The following is a 21,739-nucleotide window of genomic DNA, read 5'->3' as shown; positions in this document are numbered from 1 at the left end:
CGAGTTTCTTATGTCTTTTAGCCGTGTGAAGATGTTGTGTGTTTATAAAATATGTGTGTGTACTTGTTGCCTATTGTTTGTGCTCTTTTGGTTGGGTGTGTGAATGCTTTCTCATTGGCATATGCCAGCCCTCCTGCAGCCTCCATCAGCTAAGCCTAGTGTTGCATGGGAGCCATGTACAGAGCTCAGTGCTGTCTTCTCTTCGCCTTCCAGATGTTTATTCTTTTCAAGAAGAGGGGCCTGTTTCGGATCCTCATTTGGCCAAACACTTAGCACATTTTGGGATCGACATGCTCCACACGCAAGGGGTGAGAAAATCTTTTGTCTCTTTTTCTACACTGTGTTAGTGATGGGTGGGGAGTGGATGGGGGTGGGGGTCTTTAATTTGTCTAATACAAAATTCTTCTAAGGTACGTCTTTACTTCACAGATTTTGTTTTAATTGTTGCATTACTTTGCTGTATTTAGTTGGTTAGCATTTTATATGGGTTACCAGTCTAGACTTTTGTTGTTTATCAAGTTGTGGTTTATTTGGGGCTTACTTGCAGTCTTTGTCTCCTTTGATGGGTAGTTGTATAAATCCCTGCATTTTTCACTAAAGGGAGAAAGTACAGAATAGTGACCTTTAACATATGTGTGACCTTCCTCACTTTAAGTAACTTCCAGAAGGGAGTGAGGGCTGCTGGGTAGTGGGTGGAGCTAACCACTGAGACTTTGCTTCTTCCATTGTTTTAGTGTGACAGTGGAGTAGTTTTTGCCTGTGAGACCTGTGTCAGTGCCACACACATCCTATGTTCTCTGTCTCCCAGGTCGGCATTCTTTCAGCTGTTCAGCTTGTTCTCATCGGTACCCATCTTTTCACTTACCGCCCTTTCATTTCCTCCCTCTCCTAGGTGCGCTTCCGCAGTTCCGGTTCACCTTCCCCTCTCTCTGACTTGCCTCTTTGTTTCCTGCAGGTCTTGCTTTTAGTGTTTGTGAGTCTCATGTACCCTGCCTGGGCTGGTCTCTCCCTGTGTAGCAGAGAATAACCTTGAACTGCTCTTCCTGCCTTAGCTCCAGAGTTCTAGGATTCCCAGTGTTATCCGTGCCCAGGCGGTGCAGTGCTGAGGATGGAACCCAGGACGTCCTTTATGCTTGCACACACTTGAACATCTTCTCTCATTAGTTGACTCTGTCTCCTTCCTTCTTGTTCTTTCTCTTTCCTGAGAACAAAAACAAAAACAAAAAACAAAACCAAAACAGAACACACATACACAAATCAACAAAAACCAAAATAATAAAAAAAAAAAACGCAAAACCTTTTCATGTTTTAAAAAATTGTAGTAAAATATTTATAAAATTGCCCTTTTATTTAATTTCAAGTACACAGTTTTGTGACATTAAGTGCGTTTACATTCTTATGTAATCGTTATTATCTCTTAATGTCTATTTAAAGATTATTTTTTGCATGTCATCAGAGGAAAATGGCAGAAATACCCATTACATCAGAAAACAATGTTTTGGTTGTAAGTCCTGTTTAAAGCCCTTTTCTTTTCTCTCTCTTTAATGATGTCCCAGACAGAGAACGGGCTCCGGGACAATGACATCAAGCCGAGAGTCAGCGAGTGGGAAGTGATCCAGGAGTCAGGGACTAAGCTGAAGCCGATGTACGGCCCAGGGTACACGGGCCTGAGGAATCTGGGCAACAGTTGCTACCTCAGTTCTGTCATGCAGGCCATCTTCAGCATCCCAGAGTTCCAGAGAGCGTAAGTGGGCATCACTGCTGATGGCTGCTGTGCTGCTAGTCTCCCTGGGTTAGTCTGCTCTGTGTTCAGGGGGAAACCCATGGCTATTGCATCCTGGTGGGAGTGTGGCTTCTCACCCTGAGGTCTGGTGAGAGTGCTCATCCTGTGCTCCAGGGTCAGGTTAGATAGAGAGTGCTTGGAGACTGAGCAGCCCCTCACAGTCACCATGGCTCCTAGACCACACTCTCTGTGTCAAGAATATATCTGCCTCCATCTTCTTCTTTATAGTGCACCTTCCAGATCCTTTCTGGAGATGGCCAGTAGAAGGCTGGTGTGGCCAGCGTTTATTCATCATAGGGGGTTTTAGGTTACTATTTTTTGTTAATGGTGTATGCCTGAGGTGGTATCCTGGGCTGCTGGCTGTGGGTCTTCAGTGAGGAGACGGTAGAAATTGATCAAGCTCCCAGGGCATAGTGTTTGATATCACTGCTTCTTTTTTGTTTTTGTTTTTGTTTTTGTTTTTGTTTTTGTTTTTGTTTTTGTTTTTGTTTTTCAAGACAGGGTTTCTCTGTGTAGCCCTGGCTGTCCTGGCACTCACTTTGTAGACCAGGCTGGCCTTGAACTCAGAAATCCGCCTGCCTCTGCCTCCCGAGTGCTGGGATTAAAGGCGTGCGCCACCACGCCCGGCTTATCACTGCTTCTTATATGTGGATGATAGATTTAAAATCATTCATCTTTATGAATTGGAAAAGTTGACTCTTCTCGAAATTTAGGGTGCTTCCTAGTTCTGCAGGTACAAGGTGGCCTCTTTCCTCTATGCCTCTCCCTATAAGTTGCCATGTCTGTGCGCATTTTCTGCTTAGCTTCTGCTTAGGACAAGAAGCCTCACAGCCGAGGAGTTTACAGCGGGTAGGTTTCCACAGTGGGTTAAGTGTGGAAGATATACCCAGATAGGCTGACCAGCAGGGAGCATGCTAGGAACAGAACAGGGTGGTATTTTACCCGCATGCAGCTGAGGTCTAGTAGCTATACAGTGTGTCATTAGATGTATGTCAGGTCAGATAGCCTCCTCTTTCCTCTCAGAACCACTTATGCTGTCTTCTGGCTTTGGAAATATATTGTGATTTTTTTTCAAAGAGACTTTACAACTTTCCAGCAAAGAATAAGCTATGTTATGTTTAGGTGTGTGCGTGTGCATGCATGTGTGTGTGTGTGTGTGTGTGTGTGTGTGTGTGTGTGATTCAAGAGTAAACTCAAGGGTCTGGTATTTGGCCTGAGGGAACACACAAAGACAGACATTCTGTAGATAAGCATAAGAATATAGTTATCAATGTGGTCTATCCCATGAAGGGAAAGTGAAGAAGGTTGTCAGAGGGGACAGATACAGATTAGTGGAAGGGATGGAAGAGAGGGACAGAGAGTGTGAAGTGCTAAGAAACTTGTGCTCTTTCAAATTTCAACATTTTTAGTGTTTTGTTATCTAGGAATTTTTTTTTCACATTGTGAAGGTTGACAAATAATTAACTTTGTATATTTTTCTTTAATGAACATGTAACTTATGCCTGTGTTTCGCATGTAAGACTTAGACCTCCCTCTATTCCTGGTCAATTGACCCCACTGCTTTGGGCCTTTGATGTGATAGTGTCTTAGTTAAGGTTTCTATTGCTGTGATAAAGCACCATAATCAAACCACCTACCCACCCACCCACCCAACCACCCAACCACTCACCCAATCAACCACCCACCCACCCAACCAAAAAACCCAGCGAATTGGGGAGGAAAGGGTTTATCCGGTTTCCACTTCTAGAGCATAGGCCATCACTGGAGAAACTCAGGACAGGAACTAAATTAAAGCAGGACTTGAACCCGGAGGTAGGAACTGTTGCAGAGGCAATGTAGGGGTGCTACTAATGGCTTGCTTCACATGGCTTGCTCGGCCTGCTTCTTATAAACCCCAGAAACACCAGCCCAGGGATAGCACCACCCATAATAGGCTGGGGCCTTCTCCATGATCACTAATTGAGAAAATGCCCTACAGTGGATCTTATGGAGACATTTCTTCAATGGAGGCTCCTTCCTTTTTGATGACTTTTGCTTATGTCAAGTTGACACACAGAACCAACCAGTATACATAGTACACGGTAGCAATAATGTGTGGTGGATAACAGTCATTCATGGGTGCTTTGTGAGGTGTGAAGAACTCCCACTGACTCTTGAAGGCACTTCCCCAGTGATTTTGTCTTCACACGAGGCCCTACTTTCCAATAATGCCACAGGCTGGGGAACCAGCCTTAAACAACATGTGGCCTTCGGAGACAGGCATCCAAGTTTGGTAGTACATTTCCTGTTTGGTTATTGGTAATCATTTGATGAAATTGGTGATGAGACACTTCAGTGTGGAAGCATAATTCTTATCTCCAAGGGAATACAGATTGTTTACTCTTGGGTCAAATGTGTGACTATGTCCAAAAACCATGTATTCAGGTTGCCCCAAAAGACAAGCTCACTGTGAACTGGTCATATGAGAATTTATTAGTTAGAGAACAAAAAAAGTCATAAATCCAAAGTGTTGTTGAGGCCTACAGGTACACAGGTCACAGCAAAGAGGGGACATCTCTGCTATAGATACTGTCTGATGACATTTTAGCTTTGGGATTTGTGGATGCTAACAGTCTACTAAGAATACATTGTAAAGACCTGAATAGTTCCAGGCTGTTAGGTTAGATGTATTACAAGAATGGTCAATGAATGGCTTTCAAAGGAACTAAAAATAGCCCAAGATAATTTAGCTCTGGTCTGTTACATTTTAACTCTCCATAATCTTTTAAGTTCAGTCATTTGCTTGTAGAATATGTAACTCAGGAACAGCTTTTCTTTTTCCTGGGACCTTAAGTTCACAGATGATATGAGTCTGTTCATTTGGTAGCTGTGTCCCAAACATGTCAGACACTATTCTGTTACTTGTAGATACTGTCTACATGGAGTCTCTGTCTTCACATTTAGTATGAGCTCTTCAGTCACAGATAATCATGCAGAATTATGTAAGAGTAATTCCAGCTAGCGATGGAGGGTAAGAAGTTGAGCTGTCAGCAGGGAACTGGGAGGGTGATGGTGAGTTGCCATTCTTCCTTTTGCCCAGTCTGGGGAGGAGGCGTCCAACAGACCTGAGAAAGTTACCAAGCATCTGGAAAAGAGACAGTGGTGGCCTGGTCTTGAAGCAGGGGTGAGGATGATGAATAGCTAGAGCATCCTGGACAGGGTAGAGAGCTTACAAATGAGATCAGAGAAGTGGGCAAGGAGACCAGAGGTCAGCCTGGGCTGTAGAGTGACAACACCTTGTCTCAAGTCACAAGAAAACAACACCAAAAAGTAGAGAGGGTGAAGAGGCAGTGAACTGTGAGAGAGGAGGGATGACATGTTAATATCAGATGTCAGAGTTAAGGCTAGTACTGTTTGGTTAAGATTGTGGTCTGCTGGGAGAAAGGGTAGCCAAACTGCAACAGCCTGCAAAGTTTCAGAACTCAGCTTTGATGAGTGTGTGTGTGTGTGTGTGTGTGTGTGTGTGTGTGCGCGCGCGTGTGGTGGCATCTTGGGCTCCAGCACTTACTCATGGGTACCTTGGATGCTACCTAGGAAAGTGATACCCCAGTTCTTATTTCTCTCATAGGGTAATGACAATGTTAACCCCTTGGTCATAGGGTTGTAATGAAGAATTCCTCAGCCACACAGGAAGCCTTACCTCAAGAAAGGTAGTTAGGGTAGGTGTCATTGCTGATACCTTCATGTTGAAATGATTGACATGATTCCCATCACTAAAGGAAAATGTTATGTGAATACTTGCTAAGATAATATAGCAGATCTCTATTCAAGACGGACCATGGTGAGGGCTTGGCCAGGACTCCAACGAGGACAAGTAGAGATTTTTAACCAAGAACATGGTCAGGGTTAGGGAAGGAACATCATTGTGAGGGAACATCATTCTGAACAAATTCTAGTCAGATTATTATTGATGTTAGGCCGTAATGGTCTGTTACTGAGGATGGGGACTTTCAATAGAGTGATAGATCGGAATTCACATGCAAGAAAAAGACTCTATGAAGACAGAGGAGGAAGTCTGCAACTGAGTTAGGCAGAGTTTAGGATATGCCCATCACTTTGGCTAAAGAAGAAGGCTGTCAATAACCTTACCTGTTTTGCATGGGGCAGGGTCTTACAGTGTAGTACAAGAAGGCTGGCTTTGAACTTGCAACCCTCTTGCCTTAGCCTCCCCATTTGCTGGATGCCATTTGTCTTTGAAGCAGTGATTGTGTCAACATGGTTTCTGATATGTCCGAGTGATGTGGGGGACTGTTGGCAGAATTCGAAATCTTAAGCTTGTGTCTCAGGTGAGGAGATTGGCACATCTGAAGGGTGCTACTCTAAGGAGGATGAAACTCATTGATGGAAGCGTCCTGATTTGGGGATAGCTCAAGAGTCTGCTCTGAGGGAGGAACTCAGGAAAGCTTTTCCTCAGCTGGATGGCTGTAGAGTGACCACTTGCGTCTGTTGTCCCATTTCTATGTGGTGACTATGCTGTTGTCTCCTAGGTATGTAGGAAACCTCCCAAGGATATTTGACTACTCACCGTTAGATCCAACGCAGGACTTCAACACACAGATGTAAGTGCCCAGTGCTGTGTTTTAAGTCTCCGGTGGGGTGTTTGCATTGGTTACTGCTGAGTTGAAGGCAATTCTTTTTTCTTCTTTATTTTCTGTATTTTTAAGTGTTCTAGAGTGTGTGTGTGTGTTACCTTTATAAGAAGAGATTAATAAAGTTATAAAGTTCTGAGGAAACTTTGACAGTGGAGTCAGAATACCAAGCTGTTTGTGAGGAGTCCGGATAGAGAGCAGCCCCGCTACAAGAACTCATGGGTCATCTTCACATCTCTTTGGGAAACAGCAGTGGCCTCTTTATTGTTTGTCTCTCTCCTGGCTAGGACTAAGTTGGGACATGGCCTCCTCTCTGGCCAGTACTCGAAGCCTCCAGTGAAATCTGAGCTCATTGAACAGGTGATGAAGGAGGAGCACAAGGTACGTGTCCCCGAGTGCCAACTTGACTTTGGTTAGTGATATGGGATTCCACGGGTTGGCAAAGGGGCTGTTGTAAATTCAGTGAGCTGTCAGGTTACCCGTGAGTGAGGGCCTTGTCCCTGTGTTCTTATAAACAATGGTAAGGAAAAGGCAGCATCAGAGTTCCCACTGTCTTGGGTCGCACAGGGGCCATATGTGTGCCCTCATTTGTGATTTTCTTAGGCAGAGCTGGAACTGGAAGCAGAAGCTTAAAAACTATCCCCTTCCTCCCATCCAGTCAGGGCCTGTTTTTTACTTTATTTTATTTTTTTAACTTAATTTTATTTTTTGCCAAGATAGAGTTTCTCCATGTAGCCCTGCCTATCCTGGAACTCAGTCTGTAGACCAGGATGGCCTCAGACTCAAGTAGATTTGCCTGCCTCCCAAGTGCTGGGAGTAAAGGTGTGCACCACCATTGCCCAGTTTGTGGGTTTTTTTTTTTTTTAATCTTAAGTTCCAGATGTTTTTGCTAGGTCCCCTATCTCCCTCCTTTCCTCTCTCCATCTCTTCCTTTCCACTCCTTCCCCACTCCCTTTTCTTCCTTCTAGAAAGACTCTCCCCGTGTAGGTCAGTGCAGTATAACTTTTCCTGCGGAGATACGAACAGCATATACTTACTGAAGGTAGCATCCCCACAACATTCTAAAGTAATGAATGGTCTATCCAAGTGTAGTTTGGTGAACCAATGCGTTTCTTGAAGAGTACTTAGAGGAATCAGGATGAGAGGAGTATGGAAGCCACAAAGCCAGCCCACCCCAGCAAGGGCAATGACTTGGGCAAGCAGCATCCCTATAGCTCGCTATCCAATTCGCTGAGAGTTCTATTGAAGAGCTTCCTCTCCCTCAGACTTGCTCATTGCTTATAGAACAGTCTTCTAAGTGTTGAACCTTCCTGAGTCTTGTTAGTTTCTTGAGTTTCCTGACGTTTATCGGCCAGCCTTGATGAACTCTTGATCCTCCTTTTCGGCTTCCAGAATGCTTGCTACAGATTCTTTTGTTAAACCACAGCACATGGCTTTCTCAGCCCCTCCCTAGAGCTGAGGATTAGCAATTTCTGTTAACTTCTTGCTGTTGGAAAGTTATGAGTGGTTTCCTGGCATGCTCAGTCAGGGAAGGGTAGTTAGCTATTTACTAATTGGTACACGAATTGAAAGTTGAGCTTGATGGATCTCCATGTGCACCCTGGGCTGCTATTTACTCTCTGGACTTCTCTGTTACACAGCTCCAGAGGGGGCTGCTTGCAGCCTGCTCTTTTTCGATTGGTGTCCTATGGCAATGTGCAGTGCATGGTCTGTGTAGCTGGATCCAGCATGCCTTGTGTTTATGGCCACAGACATCCTGAGTGAAATCCAGACCTATCTCTCCACCCACTGTTATCTCTTCAGAATACCTGTGTTCACCTGTTCACTTAGGGCTCAGGCCTGTCCCATGCTGGGTCTGGAGTTTGTGAGCCCTGTGCTCCCTAGTTAGGTCGGCTGTCCTTAACTACTAGGGTAATTTAAGAGCAGAAGTGAGAAGAGAGCTCGTGCTTGGTCATATCGAGCCAGCTGCTGGTGGGAGGGGGAAAAAGAGGGAAAGAGGATGCAGGGAGTGTATCCACATAGGTATCTGGATGGGGAAAGGAAGAAGGTTGGGAAGAGGGGAGGGAGGGAAACAGATGCTTTGCTTAAAGAACCCAGGAGAGTCAAGGGGTGGATAGGGAGAACACACCTTCTCAGAGCGTCTTGTTACCCAGCATTGCAACAAAGCCTAAAATCCACCAGACCATGAGGAGGCCTTCACTGCGGACACAGTGGAAAGTGTGTTTGGGTAGGGGGTGGATCATCCAGGCTTCTTTCTCAAGCTTCTGTGAAAGTTTGAGGGAAAGATGATTGGTTTTTTTAAAAATGTGTTTTGATATCATTATTCTGGGACATTGTACAGGCTGTGCTGGGCCTCCAGTCGTTGTCTTAGGGGCAGCCTCTGCCTTGTCTGGTAGAGACAAGGAGTCTAGTCCTGAAGGGCTGTGTGACTGAATACAGCTCATGGAACCACAACCTTCAGATGGCTGCAGGTGTGTGTTGGGGGGCGGGGAGCACTTTCAAGAGTTTGCTCTCTAATGATGGTAAATCTGTATGTGTTTTATGACCATTTTTGTGCTTTTAGAATCTCCTTATTTGAGGAAGTGTAAACTCTTCAGGTTAGCAGTGTCTGGAAATAAAACTGCATTTGGCTATTATCATGATGTCCTTGATAGGCAGGTGGGAACCTCTGCTCTGCTTGTCTAGGGTATGACTGCCTTTCTGGGGCTGTATTTGGCTGCCGAATATGTTTTCTTGGTTCTGACATAATAATAATAATAATAATAATAATAATAATAATAATAATAATAAGCCCTAGTCGCTCAGTGGTAGCTGGAGCCCACTGGCAGACCTCCTGTACATGGAAGGACAGGATCCCCAGCTGACTCCAATCCCCGGGACTTGTGATCTGTTTAATGTTCCTGGCATGTGGGTTTGTGACCTTTAGTCTAGATGACTTAGAAAACCCTTCCCTGCAGTGTAGAACCAGGACACAGTGGCCTAGAGAAAGGATCCCAAAGGGCTTGGGATATTTAATTGGGAGAGTGCTGGTCTAATATGCTTGAAATCCTGAGTTCCATTCCCAGCCCTGTGTAGACTGAATGTGGTGTCACAGGGCTGTGATCCTACCACAGAGTGTCACATGTCCCAGCGCTTGAGCCTTGGAACATCAGGGAATGGAGCCACTAATTGAGACAGACTGGTCACATACAACAGCCAAGTTTATTCAGAGCATCAGACAGTTTAGACTCTGAGGGTTAAGGGAAAATCACATGAGTAAGGTTCTCACAAATTCAATCTCTATCGATTACAAGGACAAGACACACTTGGCAAAGACATGTTTTCCCACAGAGGTATATAAAGTATAGTTTAAACATCTAATTGGATAGCAATAATGAGTAATCTGACGTAAACTCGCACTTCCTGGGAGGAGCAGGAAAACACATTCCAAGAACAGTTCTGTGTTTTAAGGAAACTGAAGACATAAGGCTCTTGTCTTGTTTTCTTGGAGTTTTCTCACAAGCACTCAGAAATTTCTTCACATGACTGCATTACTGGACTTTGTTTGACAACAAAGGAGTTGGAGACAGGAAGATCAGAAATTCAAGGTACATAGTAAGCTCAAGGCCAACCTGGGCTAAATGAGGCCCTACTCTAAACAAACAAACAATCAAACAAAGTTAAAAGGAAAAAAACCCATGACCATGGCGCTCCCTGGCAGTGGAGAGCTCTTGTTTGTGGGGGGAATGGGAGCAAGTCTTTGGTTTCACATCTATACAGCTCCTGTGACATTCAGGAACTGAACGTGTGTGTGTGTGTGTGTGTGTGTGTGTGTGTGTATTTGTTTTGTTTTATTTTGCAGTCCTGGACATGTCCTGGGTTTTAAGCAGTTTTTCAAATAGACCATAGTCCCAAGCAGACCTCTCTACTTCTATTGACAGTGGAAAGGTGGAGGGAACTATTTTCTGTTGGTAGCTCATGTCACACCATGCCTGTTGAGAGCCAGGCTCTTCTTGCACGGAAGCAGAAATCCATGCAGAAAGGTCTTGCAAAGGTGGAACACTGTGGACTTTGGAGTTGCCTCAGTCCATCTGGTGCCTGTGCAGCTGCTGTTGACAAGTGCGTGATCTTGCTCCAGCACTTGCTTGGATGGGGCATTTCAAGTATTCAAATCACCAGCTAGCTCAATAGCCTGGGCTCTTCACTTCTCACCTCTGCCTTTTGTCTTGTATCTTGGTTCATTTCTCATAGATATGTATCGTGATATCAGATCATCTGCTATAGACCAAGCGCAAGCCTAGATTTCTAGTAGTATCTCAGTTAACTATTTCATCTATGAAAAAGATTCCCAATATTTTAGTTATGGTTTCTATTGATGTGGTAAAACTCCAGGACCAAAAGCAACCCGGGGAGGAAAGGGTTTATTTTGTCCTACACGTCCAGGTCACAGTCCATCACTGAGTTAAATCAGGACAGGAACTTAAGTAGAGTAGGAGCCTGGAGGTGGGAACTGAAACAGGCCATGGAGGAATACTGCTGGTGACTTGCTCCTCATGACGCGCTCAACCTGTTCTCTTATACGCCCTTGTTCGGTGTACCCAGGGGCTGTACCATTCAAAATGGGTTCAGTCTTCCCTTATCAATCAATAATAATGAAAGTGCCTTGACTACAGGATTGACTGCGGGCCGTTCTTATAGACGCATTGTCTCAATTGTGCTGGACTCTTCTCAAATGTGTCTAAGTTTGTGTCACATTGACAAGGCCAACCAACAACCAATATTTGAACCTTTCTTTCTTTCCTTCCTTCCTTCCTTCCTTCCTTCCTTCCTTCCTTCCTTCCTTCCTTCCTTCCTTCCTTCCTTCCTTCCTCCCTCCCTCCCTCCCTCCCTTCTTTCTTCCCTTCCCTTCCCCCTTCCCCCTTCTTCCCCCTTCCCCCTTCTTCCCCCTTCCCCCTTCCCCCTTCCCCCTTCTTCCCCCTTCCCCCTTCCCCCTCCCCTCCCCTCCCCTCCCCTCCCCTCCCCTCCCCTCCCCTTCCCTCCCCTCCCCTCCCCTCCCCTCCCCTCCCCTTCCCTCCCCTCCCCTCCCCTCCCCTCCCCTCCCCTCCCCTCCCCTCCCCTCCCCTCCCCTCCCCTCCCCTCCCCTCCCCTCCCCTCTCCTCTCCTCTCCTCTCCTCTCCTCTCCTCTCCTTTCCTTTTCTTTTCTTTTCTTTTCTTTTTTTCTGAGACAGGGTTTCTCCGTATAGCCCTGGCTGTCCTGGAACTCCTTTTGTAGACCAGGTTGGCCTTGAACTCAGAAATCCGCCTGCCTCTGCCTCCCAAGTGCTGGGATTAAAGGCGTGCATCACCACCGCCCGGCTAATATTTGAATTTTTTAAGAGACAATTTTACTTTTGTGTGTGTGTGTGTGTGTGTGCGCGCATGTGCACGTGCGTGTGCGTGTGGGTGTGGGTGTGCAAGTGCTAGTGGAGGCTACAACTGGGATTTCATGGTTGTGAGCCATCCAGTATATGGGTGCTGGAAACTGAACCTGGGAAGAGCAATAAGCACTCTTTAACTGCTGAGTCATCTCCCAGCCCAGTATTTGATCTTTGCTCTACCATGTCTTTAAATATTTGTTCTTGATATCTATCTATCTATCTATCTATCTATCTATCTATCTATCTATCTATCTATCTATCTATCTAAGCTGAGGACCAAACCCAGACTCTCCTGCATGATAGACGAGTGTTTTTGAATCTTTTTCTCCAGCAAATAGCATGTGTGAAGAAGTTGTGTATTCCGAGAAAGAGTGTCCTGGACAGCTTATCTGATTCCCAAATTAAATCTTTTTGGCACCATTGTGGGTTTTCCATCATCTGAGGTAACCAGTATCCTGCTGCACTGAGAGGTGGTAGGGTTTTCGCTGTAAGCCTGGGACTTGGCTTTCTTTAATTTGTGTTTACTTTGATGGGCAAATGTAACATTTTTGTCTTTTTTTTTTTAACAAGGAAAAGCACATTTCATTGTACATAAATACAAGACAATGATGTTTCTAAGTGAACCTAACCATAGGCACAGTGTCTTTCCAGGTTGTTTTCCTCCACCATCTTATTCCATAGCTATAATTAGCCAGCTTCAGCCTGGTTGTTTTAAGTCAGTTGATAAAACAAACAGGAGAAGGAGAAAAGACTGTCTAGGATACTGTCTGTGATAGAGTGTTAGCACCCTCACAATTGGGCCTGAAGTGGCTGCTGGAGAAGGAGGCTGCCGGTAAAACTTTCCATCCACGGCACTGGTACGTCCATGCTGCCTTCAGGCTGAATGCTGACCCATTTGTATCATGTCAGTTATTCAGAGCAATAATACGAACAGTCCTTTCTGCAGCTACTCTACAGGGCTAAAAGTGACCAGCAACTTTCTTGTAATCTTGTGTTAGGGACAGGTTGAGATGTCTGCCTGGCCAGAAATACCATCAACCATTGCTCAGATGTGCCAGAAGCCCCCAGCTAGCTCTCTGCCTCCTTATTAATTGAAACACCAGGCAGTTTGGCTGTGTGCCTGCATGTTGTTGCAAAACCATGCATAAGCATCTGGGAAAGAGTCTGAGCACTGTGGCCCTCTCTCTAATTTTAGTTGGTCTCATTTTTACTTACTGATGGGGAGAGTAAATACAGTCCCCGTGTCATACCGCAGGTTCCTTTGGCAGTTGCTATTTTGAAGACTCTGGGCCACCATTTTTACAAAGTGAGTGGTCGAGAGTCAACTTACAACCAAGATAGTGGGCTTCATGCCTGTTTACACAGTGGAGCCTTGGCCACCCACTGTCCTTACCTTTGAGTCCTTACCTAGAGTCCTAATTGGTTTTTACGTAAGGTTTTGGTATAAAGGTTTTGATATGTATGTGTCCCTCTCTGTAACCATTCATACACATATATGTATGTGTCTATATATTTTTAAACAGTCTCATGGATTCCAGGCTAGTCTTGGACTTGCTATGCAGCTAGGGGTGTCTTTGAACTTCTGATCTTGCCTCTGCCTCCTGGGTGCTGTGGTTACAGTTATATAACCTCACACCTGCTTTCTGTGGTGCTGGGGATGGAGCCCCAGGCTGCACACACACTAGGTGAGCACTTTACTGATTGAGCCACCCCTGTTCTCGCACAGTTTATAGGAAAGTGTCTGACACACGCTTAGTACCCTGCAGATACTAAGGTTAACTTTTTTTTTCTCATTGGAAAGGTAGAATTTACAGTTAGACCCAACCAATTTGCCACTCAGGCTTCAATTATATGTCGGGGAGGGGCTGGCTACTGATTTTCTTTAGTTTAGTGTTTTTATTTACTGACTTATTTCATACACTGTATCTCAGTCATATTTTCTCCTCCATTAACTCCTCTCAGAGCTTCTTTACCTACCCAACTTCATGTTCTTTCTTCTTTCTCTAAAAACAAAACAAAACAAAACAAAAAACTAAAAGTCAAACAAAAAGTTTAGTAAGACAAAAAACTTTTTTTTAAATTTTTAATATTTTTATTACATATTTTCCTCAATTACATTTCCAATGCTATCCCAAAAGTCCCCCATAGTGCCCCCCACTTCCCTACCCACCCATTCCCATTCTTTTGGCCCTGGCATTCCCCTATATTGGGGCATATAAAGTCCAATGGGCCTCTCTTTCCATTGATGGCAGACTAGGCCATCTTTCGATACATATGCAGCTAGAGACAAGAGCTCCGGGGTTCTGGTTAGTACATCATGTTGTTCCAACAATAGGGTTGCAGATCCCTTTAGCTCCTTGGGTACTTTCTCTAGCTTCTCCATTGGGAGCCCTGTGATACATCCAATAGCTGACTGTGAACATCCACTCCTGTGTTTGCTAGGCCCCGGCATCGTCTCACAAGTGATAGCTATATTTGGGTCCTTTCAGCAAAATCTTGCTAGTGTATGCAATGGTGTCAGCGTTTAGAAGCTGATTATGGGATGGATCCCTGGATACGGCAGTCTCTAAATGGTCCATCCTTTCATCACAGCTACGAACTTTGTCTCTGTAACTCCTTCCCTGGGTGTTTTGTTCCCAATTCTAAGAAGGTGCACAGTGTCCACACTTTGGTCTTCATTCTTCTTGAGTTTCATGCGTTTATCAAATTGTATCTTATATCTTGGGTATCCTAAGTTTTGGGCTAATATCCACTTATCAGTGAATACATATTGTGTGAGTTCTTTTGTGATTGTGTTACTTCACTCAAGATGATGCCCTCCAGGTCCATCCATTTGGCTAGGAATTTCATAAATTCATTCTTTTTAATAGCTGAGTAGTACTCCATTGTGTAAATGTACCATAATTTCTGTATCCATTCCTCTGTTGAGGGACATCTGGGTTCTTTCGAGCTTCTGGCTATTATAAATAGGGCTGCTATGAACATAGTGGAGCATGTGTCCTTTTTACCGGTTGGGACATCTTCTGGATATATGCCCAGGAGAGGTATTGCTGGATCCTCCGGTAGTACTATGTCCAGTTTTCTGAGGAACCGCCAGACTGATTTCCAGAGTAGTTATACAAGCTTGCAATCCCACCAACAATGGAGGAGTGTTCCTCTTTCTCCACATCCACGCCAGCATCTGCTGTCACCTGAATTTTTTTTTTTTGATTTTTAATATTTTTATTGCATATTTTCCTCAATTACATTTCCAATGCTATCCCAAAAGTCCCCCATAGCGCCCCCCCACTTCCCTACCCACCCATTCCCATTCTTTTGGCCCTGGCATTCCCCTATATTGGGGCATATAAAGTTTGCAAGTCCAATGGGCCTCTCTTTCCATTGATGGCAGACTAGGCCATCTTTCGATACATATGCAGCTAGAGACAAGAGCTCCGGGGTTCTGGTTAGTACATCATGTTGTTCCAACAATAGGGTTGCAGATCCCTTTAGCTCCTTGGGTACTTTCTCTAGCTTCTCCATTGGGAGCCCTGTGATACATCCAATAGCTGACTGTGAACATCCACTCCTGTGTTTGCTAGGCCCCGGCATCGTCTCACAAGAGACAGCTATATTTGGGTCCTTTCAGCAAAATCTTGCTAGTGTATGCAATGGTGTCAGCGTTTAGAAGCTGATTATGGGATGGATCCCTGGATACGGCAGTCTCTAAATGGTCCATCCTTTCATCACAGATACGAACTTTGTCTCTGTAACTCCTTCCCTGGGTGTTTTGTTCCCAATTCTAAGAAGGTGCACAGTGTCCACACTTTGGTCTTCATTCTTCTTGAGTTTCATGCGTTTATCAAATTGTATCTTATATCTTGGGTATCCTAAGTTTTGGGCTAATATCCACTTATCAGTGAATACATATTATGTGAGTTCTTTTGTGATTGTGTTACTTCACTCAAGATGATGCCCTCCAGGTCCATCCATTTGGCTAGGAATTTCATAAATTCATTCTTTTTAATAGCTGAGTAGTACTCCATTGTGTAAATGTACCATAATTTCTGTATCCATTCCTCTGTTGAGGGACATCTGGGTTCTTTCGAGCTTCTGGCTATTATAAATAGGGCTGCTATGAACATAGTGGAGCATGTGTCCTTTTTACCGGTTGGGACATCTTCTGGATATATGCCCAGGAGAGGTATTGCTGGATCCTCCGGTAGTACTATGTCCAGTTTTCTGAGGAACCGCCAGACTGATTTCCAGAGTGGTTGTACAAGCTTGCAATCCCACCAACAATGGAGGAGTGTTCCTCTTTCTCCACATCTGCGCCAGCATCTGCTGTCACCTGAATTTTTGATCTTAGCCATTCTGACTGGTGTGAGGTGGAATCTCAGGGTTGTTTTGATTTGCATTTCCCTGATGATTAAGGATGTTGAACATTTTTTCAGGTTCTTCTCTGCCATTCGGTATTCCTCAGGTGAGAATTCTTTGTTCAGTTCTGAGCCCCATTTTTTAATGGGGTTATTTGACTTTCTGGAGTCCACCTTCTTGAGTTCTTTATATATATTGAATATTAGTCCCTTATCTGATTTAGGATAGGTGAAGATCCTTTCCCAATCTGTTGGTGGTTTTTTTGTCTTATTGATGGTGTCTTTAGCCTTGCAGAAGCTTTGCAGTTTCATGAGGTCCCACTTGTCAATTCTCGATCTTACAGCACAAGCCATTACTGTTCTATTCAGGAATTTTTCCCCTGTGCCCATATCTTCAAGGCTTTTCCCCACTTTCTCCTCTATAAGTTTCAGTGTCTCTGGTTTTATGTGAAGTTCCTTGATCCACTTAGACTTGACCTTAGTACAAGGAGATAGGAATGGATCGATTCACATTCTTCTACATGTTAACAACCAGTTGTGCCAGCACCATTTGTTGAAAATGCTGTCTTTCTTCCACTGGATGTTTTTAGCTCCCTTGTTGAAGATCAAGTGACCGTAGGTGTGTGGGTTCATTTCTGGGTCTTCAATTCTATTCCATTGGTCTATTTGTCTGTCACTATACCAGTACCATGCAGTTTTTTTTATCACAATTGCTCTGTAGTAGAGCTTTAGGTCCGGCATGGTGATTCCACCAGAGGTTCTTTTATCCTTGAGAAGAGTTTTTGCTATCCTAGGTTTTTTGTTATTCCAGATGAATTTGCAGATTGCACTTTCTAATTCGTTGAAGAATTGATTTGGAATTTTGATGGGGATTGCATTGAATCTGTAGATTGCTTTTGGCAAGATAGCCATTTTTACAATGTTGATCCTGCCAATCCATGAGCATGGGAGATCTTTCCATCTTCTGAGATCTTCTATAATTTCTTTCTTCAGAGACTTGAAGTTTTTATTATACAGATCTTTCACTTCCTTAGTTAGAGTCACGCCAAGATATTTAATATTATTTGTGACTATTGAGAAGGGTGTTGTTTCCCTAATTTCTTTCTCAGCCTGTTTATTCTTTGTGTAGAGAAAGGCCATTGATTTGTTTGAGTTAATTTTATATCCAGCTACTTCACCGAAGCTGTTTATCAGGCTTAGGAGTTCTCTGGTGGAATTTTTACGGTCACTTATATATACTATCATATCATCTGCAAAGAGTGATATTTTGACTTCATCTTTTCCAATTTGTATCCCTTTGATCTCCTTTTGTTGTGGAATTGCTCTGGCTAGGACTTCAAGTACAATGTTGAATAGGTATGGAGAAAGTGGACAGCCTTGTCTAGTCCCTGATTTTAGAGGGATTGCTTCAAGCTTCTCACCATTTACTTTGATGTTGGCTACTGGTTTGCTGTAGATTGCTTTTATCATGTTTAGGTATGGGCCTTGAATTCCTGATCTTTCCAAGACTTTTATCATGAATGGGTGTTGGATCTTGTCAAATGCTTTTTCCGCATCTAACGAGATGACCATGTGGTTTTTGTCTTTGAGTTTGTTTATATACTGGATTACGTTGATGGATTTCCGTATATTGAACCATCCCTGGGATGAAACCTACTTGGTCAGGATGGATGATTGTTTTGATGTGTTCTTGGATTCGGTTAGCAAGAACTTTATTGAGGATTTTTGCATCAATATTCATAAGGGATATTGGTCTGAAGTTTTCTATCTTTGTTGGGCCTTTTTGTGGTTTAGGTATCAGAGTAATTGTGGCTTCATAGAATGAGTTGGGTAGAGTACCTTCTGTTTCTATTCTGTGGAATAGTTTGTGAAGAACTGGGATTAGATCTTCTTTGAAGGTCTGATAGAACTCTGCACTAAACCCATCTGGTCCTGGGCTTTTTTTAGTTGGGAGACTATTAATGACTGCTTCTATTTCTTTGGGGGATATAGGGCTGTTTAGATCATTAACCTGATCTTGATTCAACTTTGGTACCTGGTATCTGTCTAGGAACTTCTCCATTTCATCCAGGTTCTCCAGTTTTGTTGAGTATAGCCTTTGGTAGAAGGATCTGATGGTGTTTTGGATGTCTTCAGGATCTGTTGTTATGTCTCCTTTTTCATTTCTGATTTTGTTAATTAGGATGCTTTCCCTGTGCCCTCTAGTGAGTCTGGCTAAGGGTTTATCTATCTTGTTGATTTTCTCAAAGAACCAGCTCCTTGATTGGTTGATTCTTTGAATAGTTTTTCTTGTTTCCACTTGGTTGATTTCGCCCCTGAGTTTGATTATTTCCTGCCTTCTACTCCTCTTGGGTGAATTTGCTTCCTTTTGTTCTAGTGCTTTTAGGTATGTTGTCAAGCTGCTAATGTGTGCTCTCTCTAGTTTCCTTTTGGAGGCACTCAGAGCTATGAGTTTTCCTCTTAGAAATGCTTTCATTGCGTCCCATAAGTTTGGGTATATTGTGGCTTCATTTTCATTGAACTCTAAAAAGTCCTTAATTTCTTTCTTTATTCCTTCCTTGACCAAGGTATCATTGAGAAGAGTGTTGTTCAGTTTCCACGTGAAGGTTGGCTTTCTATTATTTATTTTGTTATTGAAGATCAGCCTTAGTCCATGGTGATCTGATAGGATGCATGGGACAATTTCAATATTTTTGTATCTGTTGAGGCCTGTTTTGTGACCAATTATGTGGTCAATTTTGGAGAAGGTACCATGAGGTGCTGAGAAGAAGGTATATCCTTTTGTTTTAGGATAGAATGTTCTGTAGATATCTGCCAGATCCATTTGATTCATAATTTCTCTTAGTTTCTCTGTGTCCCTGTTTAGTTTCTGTTTCCATGATCTGTCCATTGGTGAAAGTGGTGTGTTGAAGTCTCCCACTATTATTGTATGAGGTGCAATGTGTGCTTTCAGATTTACTAAAGTTTCTTTAATGAATGTGGCTGCCTTTGTATTTGGAGCATAGATATTCAGGATTGATAGTTCCTCTTGGAGGATTTTACCTTTGATGAGTATGAAGTGTCCCTCCCTGTCTTTTTTAATGACTTTGGGTTGGAAGTCAATCTTATCAGATATTAGAATGGCTACTCCAGCTTGTTTCTTCATACCATTTGCTTGGAAAATTGTTTTCCAGCCTTTCATTCTGAGGTAGTGTCTATCTTTTTCTCTGAGATGAGTTTCCTGTAAGCAGCAAAATGTTGGGTCTTGTTTGTGTAGCCAGTTTGTTAGTCTATGTCTTTTTATCGGGGAGTTGAGTCCATTGATATTAAGAGATATTAAGGAAAAGTAATTGTTGTTTCCTGTTATTTTTGTTGTTAAAGTTGGCATTCTGTTCTTGTGGCTGTCTTCTTTTAGGTTTGTTGAGGGATTACCTTCTTGTTGTTTCTAGGGCGTGGTTCCTGTCCTTGTATTGGTTTTTTTCTGTTATTATCCTTTGAAGGGCTGGATTCGTGGAGAGATAATGTTTGAATTTGGTTTTGTCGTGGAATACTTTGGTTTCTCCATCTATGTTAATTGAGAGTTTGGCTGGGTATAGTAGCCTGGGCTGGAATTTGTGTTCTTTTAGTGTCTGTATAACATCCGTCCAGGATCTTCTGGCTTTCATAGTCTCTGGTGAAAAATCTGGTGTAATTCTGATAGGCTTGCCTTTATATGTTACTTGGCCTTTTTCTCTTACTGCTTTTAGTATTCTATCTTTATTTAGAGCATTTGTTGTTCTGATTATTATGTGTCGGGAGGTATTTCTTTTCTGGTCCAGTCTATTTGGAGTTCTGTAGGCTTCTTGTATGTTCATGGGCATCTCTTTCTTTAGATTTGGGAAGTTTTCTTCTATAATTTTGTTGAAGATGTTTGCTGGTCCTTTGAGTTAAAAATCTTCATTCTCATCCACTCCTATTATCCGTAGGTTTGGTCTTCTCATTGTGTCCTGTATTTCTTGGATGTTTTGAGTTAGGATCTTTTTGCATTTTACATTTTCCTTGATTGTTGTGCCGATGTTCTCTATGGAATCTTCTGCACCTGAGATTCTCTCTTCCATCTCTTGTATTCTGTTGCTGATGCTGGTATCTATGGTTCCAGATTTCTTTCCTAGGGTTTCTATCTCCAGTGTTGCCTCATTTTGGGTTTTCTTTATTGTGTCTACTTCCCTTTTTAGGTCTAGTATGGTTTTGTTCATTTCCATCATCTGTTTGGATGTGTTTTCCTGTTTTTCATTAAGGACTTCTACCTGTTTGATTAGGTTATCCTGTTTTTCTTTAAGGATTTGTAACTCTTTAGCAGTGTTCTCCTGCAATTCTTTAAGGGATTTTTGTGCTTCCTCTTTATTGTCTTCTACCTGTTTACCAGTGTTCCTTTGTATTTCTTTAAGTGTGTTATTAAAGTCCTTCTTGAAGTCCTCTACCATCATCAGGAGATATGCTTTTAGATCCGTGTCTATCTTTTCCGGTGTGTTGGGGTGCCCTGGACTGGGTGAAGTGGGAGTGCTGGGTTCTGATGATGGTGAGTGGTCTTGGTTTCTGTTAGTAAGATTATTACGTTTACCTTTCGCCATCTGGTAATCTCTGGGGTTAGTTGTTGTCGTTGTCACTGTTTAAAGATTGGAGCAGAAGCTGTGTTCCACTCACCAGCAGTCTCAAAATCCTGTGGCGGGGGTCGTGGGTAGCTGGTAGTACCCCGGTGCTGGTCCAGCAGGAAGAGGCCTGTGGTCCTACTCAGGCCGGTTTTCTGCTTCCCTAACTAATGCAGTCTCAGGTCCCGCGCGCAATTGGATTGGAGCAGAAGCTGTGTTCCACTCTCCAGAAGTCTTAAGATCCTGTGGCGGGTGTTGTGGGTAGCTGGCGAGTGTCAGCCGACTCTGCGCCCTAGCTACCCCGGTGCTTTTCTGACCGGAAGAGGCTTGTGGCCCTATGTAGGCCGGATTTTTCCCTCCCCAACCAGAGCAGTCTCAGGTCCCGCGTGATTGGACTGGAGCAGAAGCTGTGTTCCACTCACCAGCCGTCTCAAAATCCTGTGGCGGGGGTCGTGGGTAGCTGGCGGGTGTCAGCCGACCCTGCGCTCTAGCTACCCAGGTGCTGATCCGGCCAGATGAGGCCTGTGGTCCTACTCAGGCAGGTTTCTGCTTCCCTAACTAATGCAGTCTCAGGTCCTGCGCGCAATTGGATTGGAGCAGAAGCTGTGTTCCACTCACCAGAAGTCTTAAGATCCTGTGGCAGGTGTTGTGGGTAGCTGGCGAGTGTCAGCCGATTCTGCGCCCTAGCTTCCCTGGCGCTTTTCTGACCAGAGAGGCTTGTGGCCCTATGTAGGCCGGATTTCTCTCTCCCCAACCAGAGCAGTCTCAGGTCCCGCGTGATTGGACTGGAGCAGAAGCTGTGTTCCACTCACCAGCAGTCTCAAAATCCTGTGGCGGGGGTCGTGGGTAGCTGGCGGGTGTCAGCCGACCCTGCGCTCTAGCTACCCAGGTGCTGATCCGGCCGGATGAGGCCTGTGGCCCTACTCAGGCCGGTTTCTGCTTCCCTAACTAATGCAGTCTCAGGTCGACA

General features: G+C 43.9%; 1 protein-coding gene across 1 annotated transcript in view; it reads left to right on the top strand.

Annotated features, from left to right (window-relative positions):
- Usp13 (ubiquitin specific peptidase 13) overlaps positions 1 to 21,739 on the top strand; it is a 122,298-nt gene that overhangs the window by 56,776 nt on the left and 43,783 nt on the right. The window contains exons 7-10 of the mRNA XM_021158246.3: positions 214 to 308; positions 1,557 to 1,744; positions 6,310 to 6,381; positions 6,699 to 6,792. Coding sequence (XP_021013905.1) covers positions 214 to 308; positions 1,557 to 1,744; positions 6,310 to 6,381; positions 6,699 to 6,792 — 449 coding nt within the window. The remainder of the gene's footprint in view (positions 1 to 213; positions 309 to 1,556; positions 1,745 to 6,309; positions 6,382 to 6,698; positions 6,793 to 21,739) is intronic.

This window comes from Mus caroli, unplaced genomic scaffold (assembly GCF_978045245.1).
Source record: "Mus caroli unplaced genomic scaffold, Mus_caroli_1 scaffold_3, whole genome shotgun sequence".
Classification (NCBI taxonomy): Eukaryota; Metazoa; Chordata; class Mammalia; order Rodentia; family Muridae; genus Mus; species Mus caroli.
The sequence above is the reverse complement of the archived record's forward strand: the minus strand, read 5'-3'. Positions and strand labels throughout refer to the sequence as shown.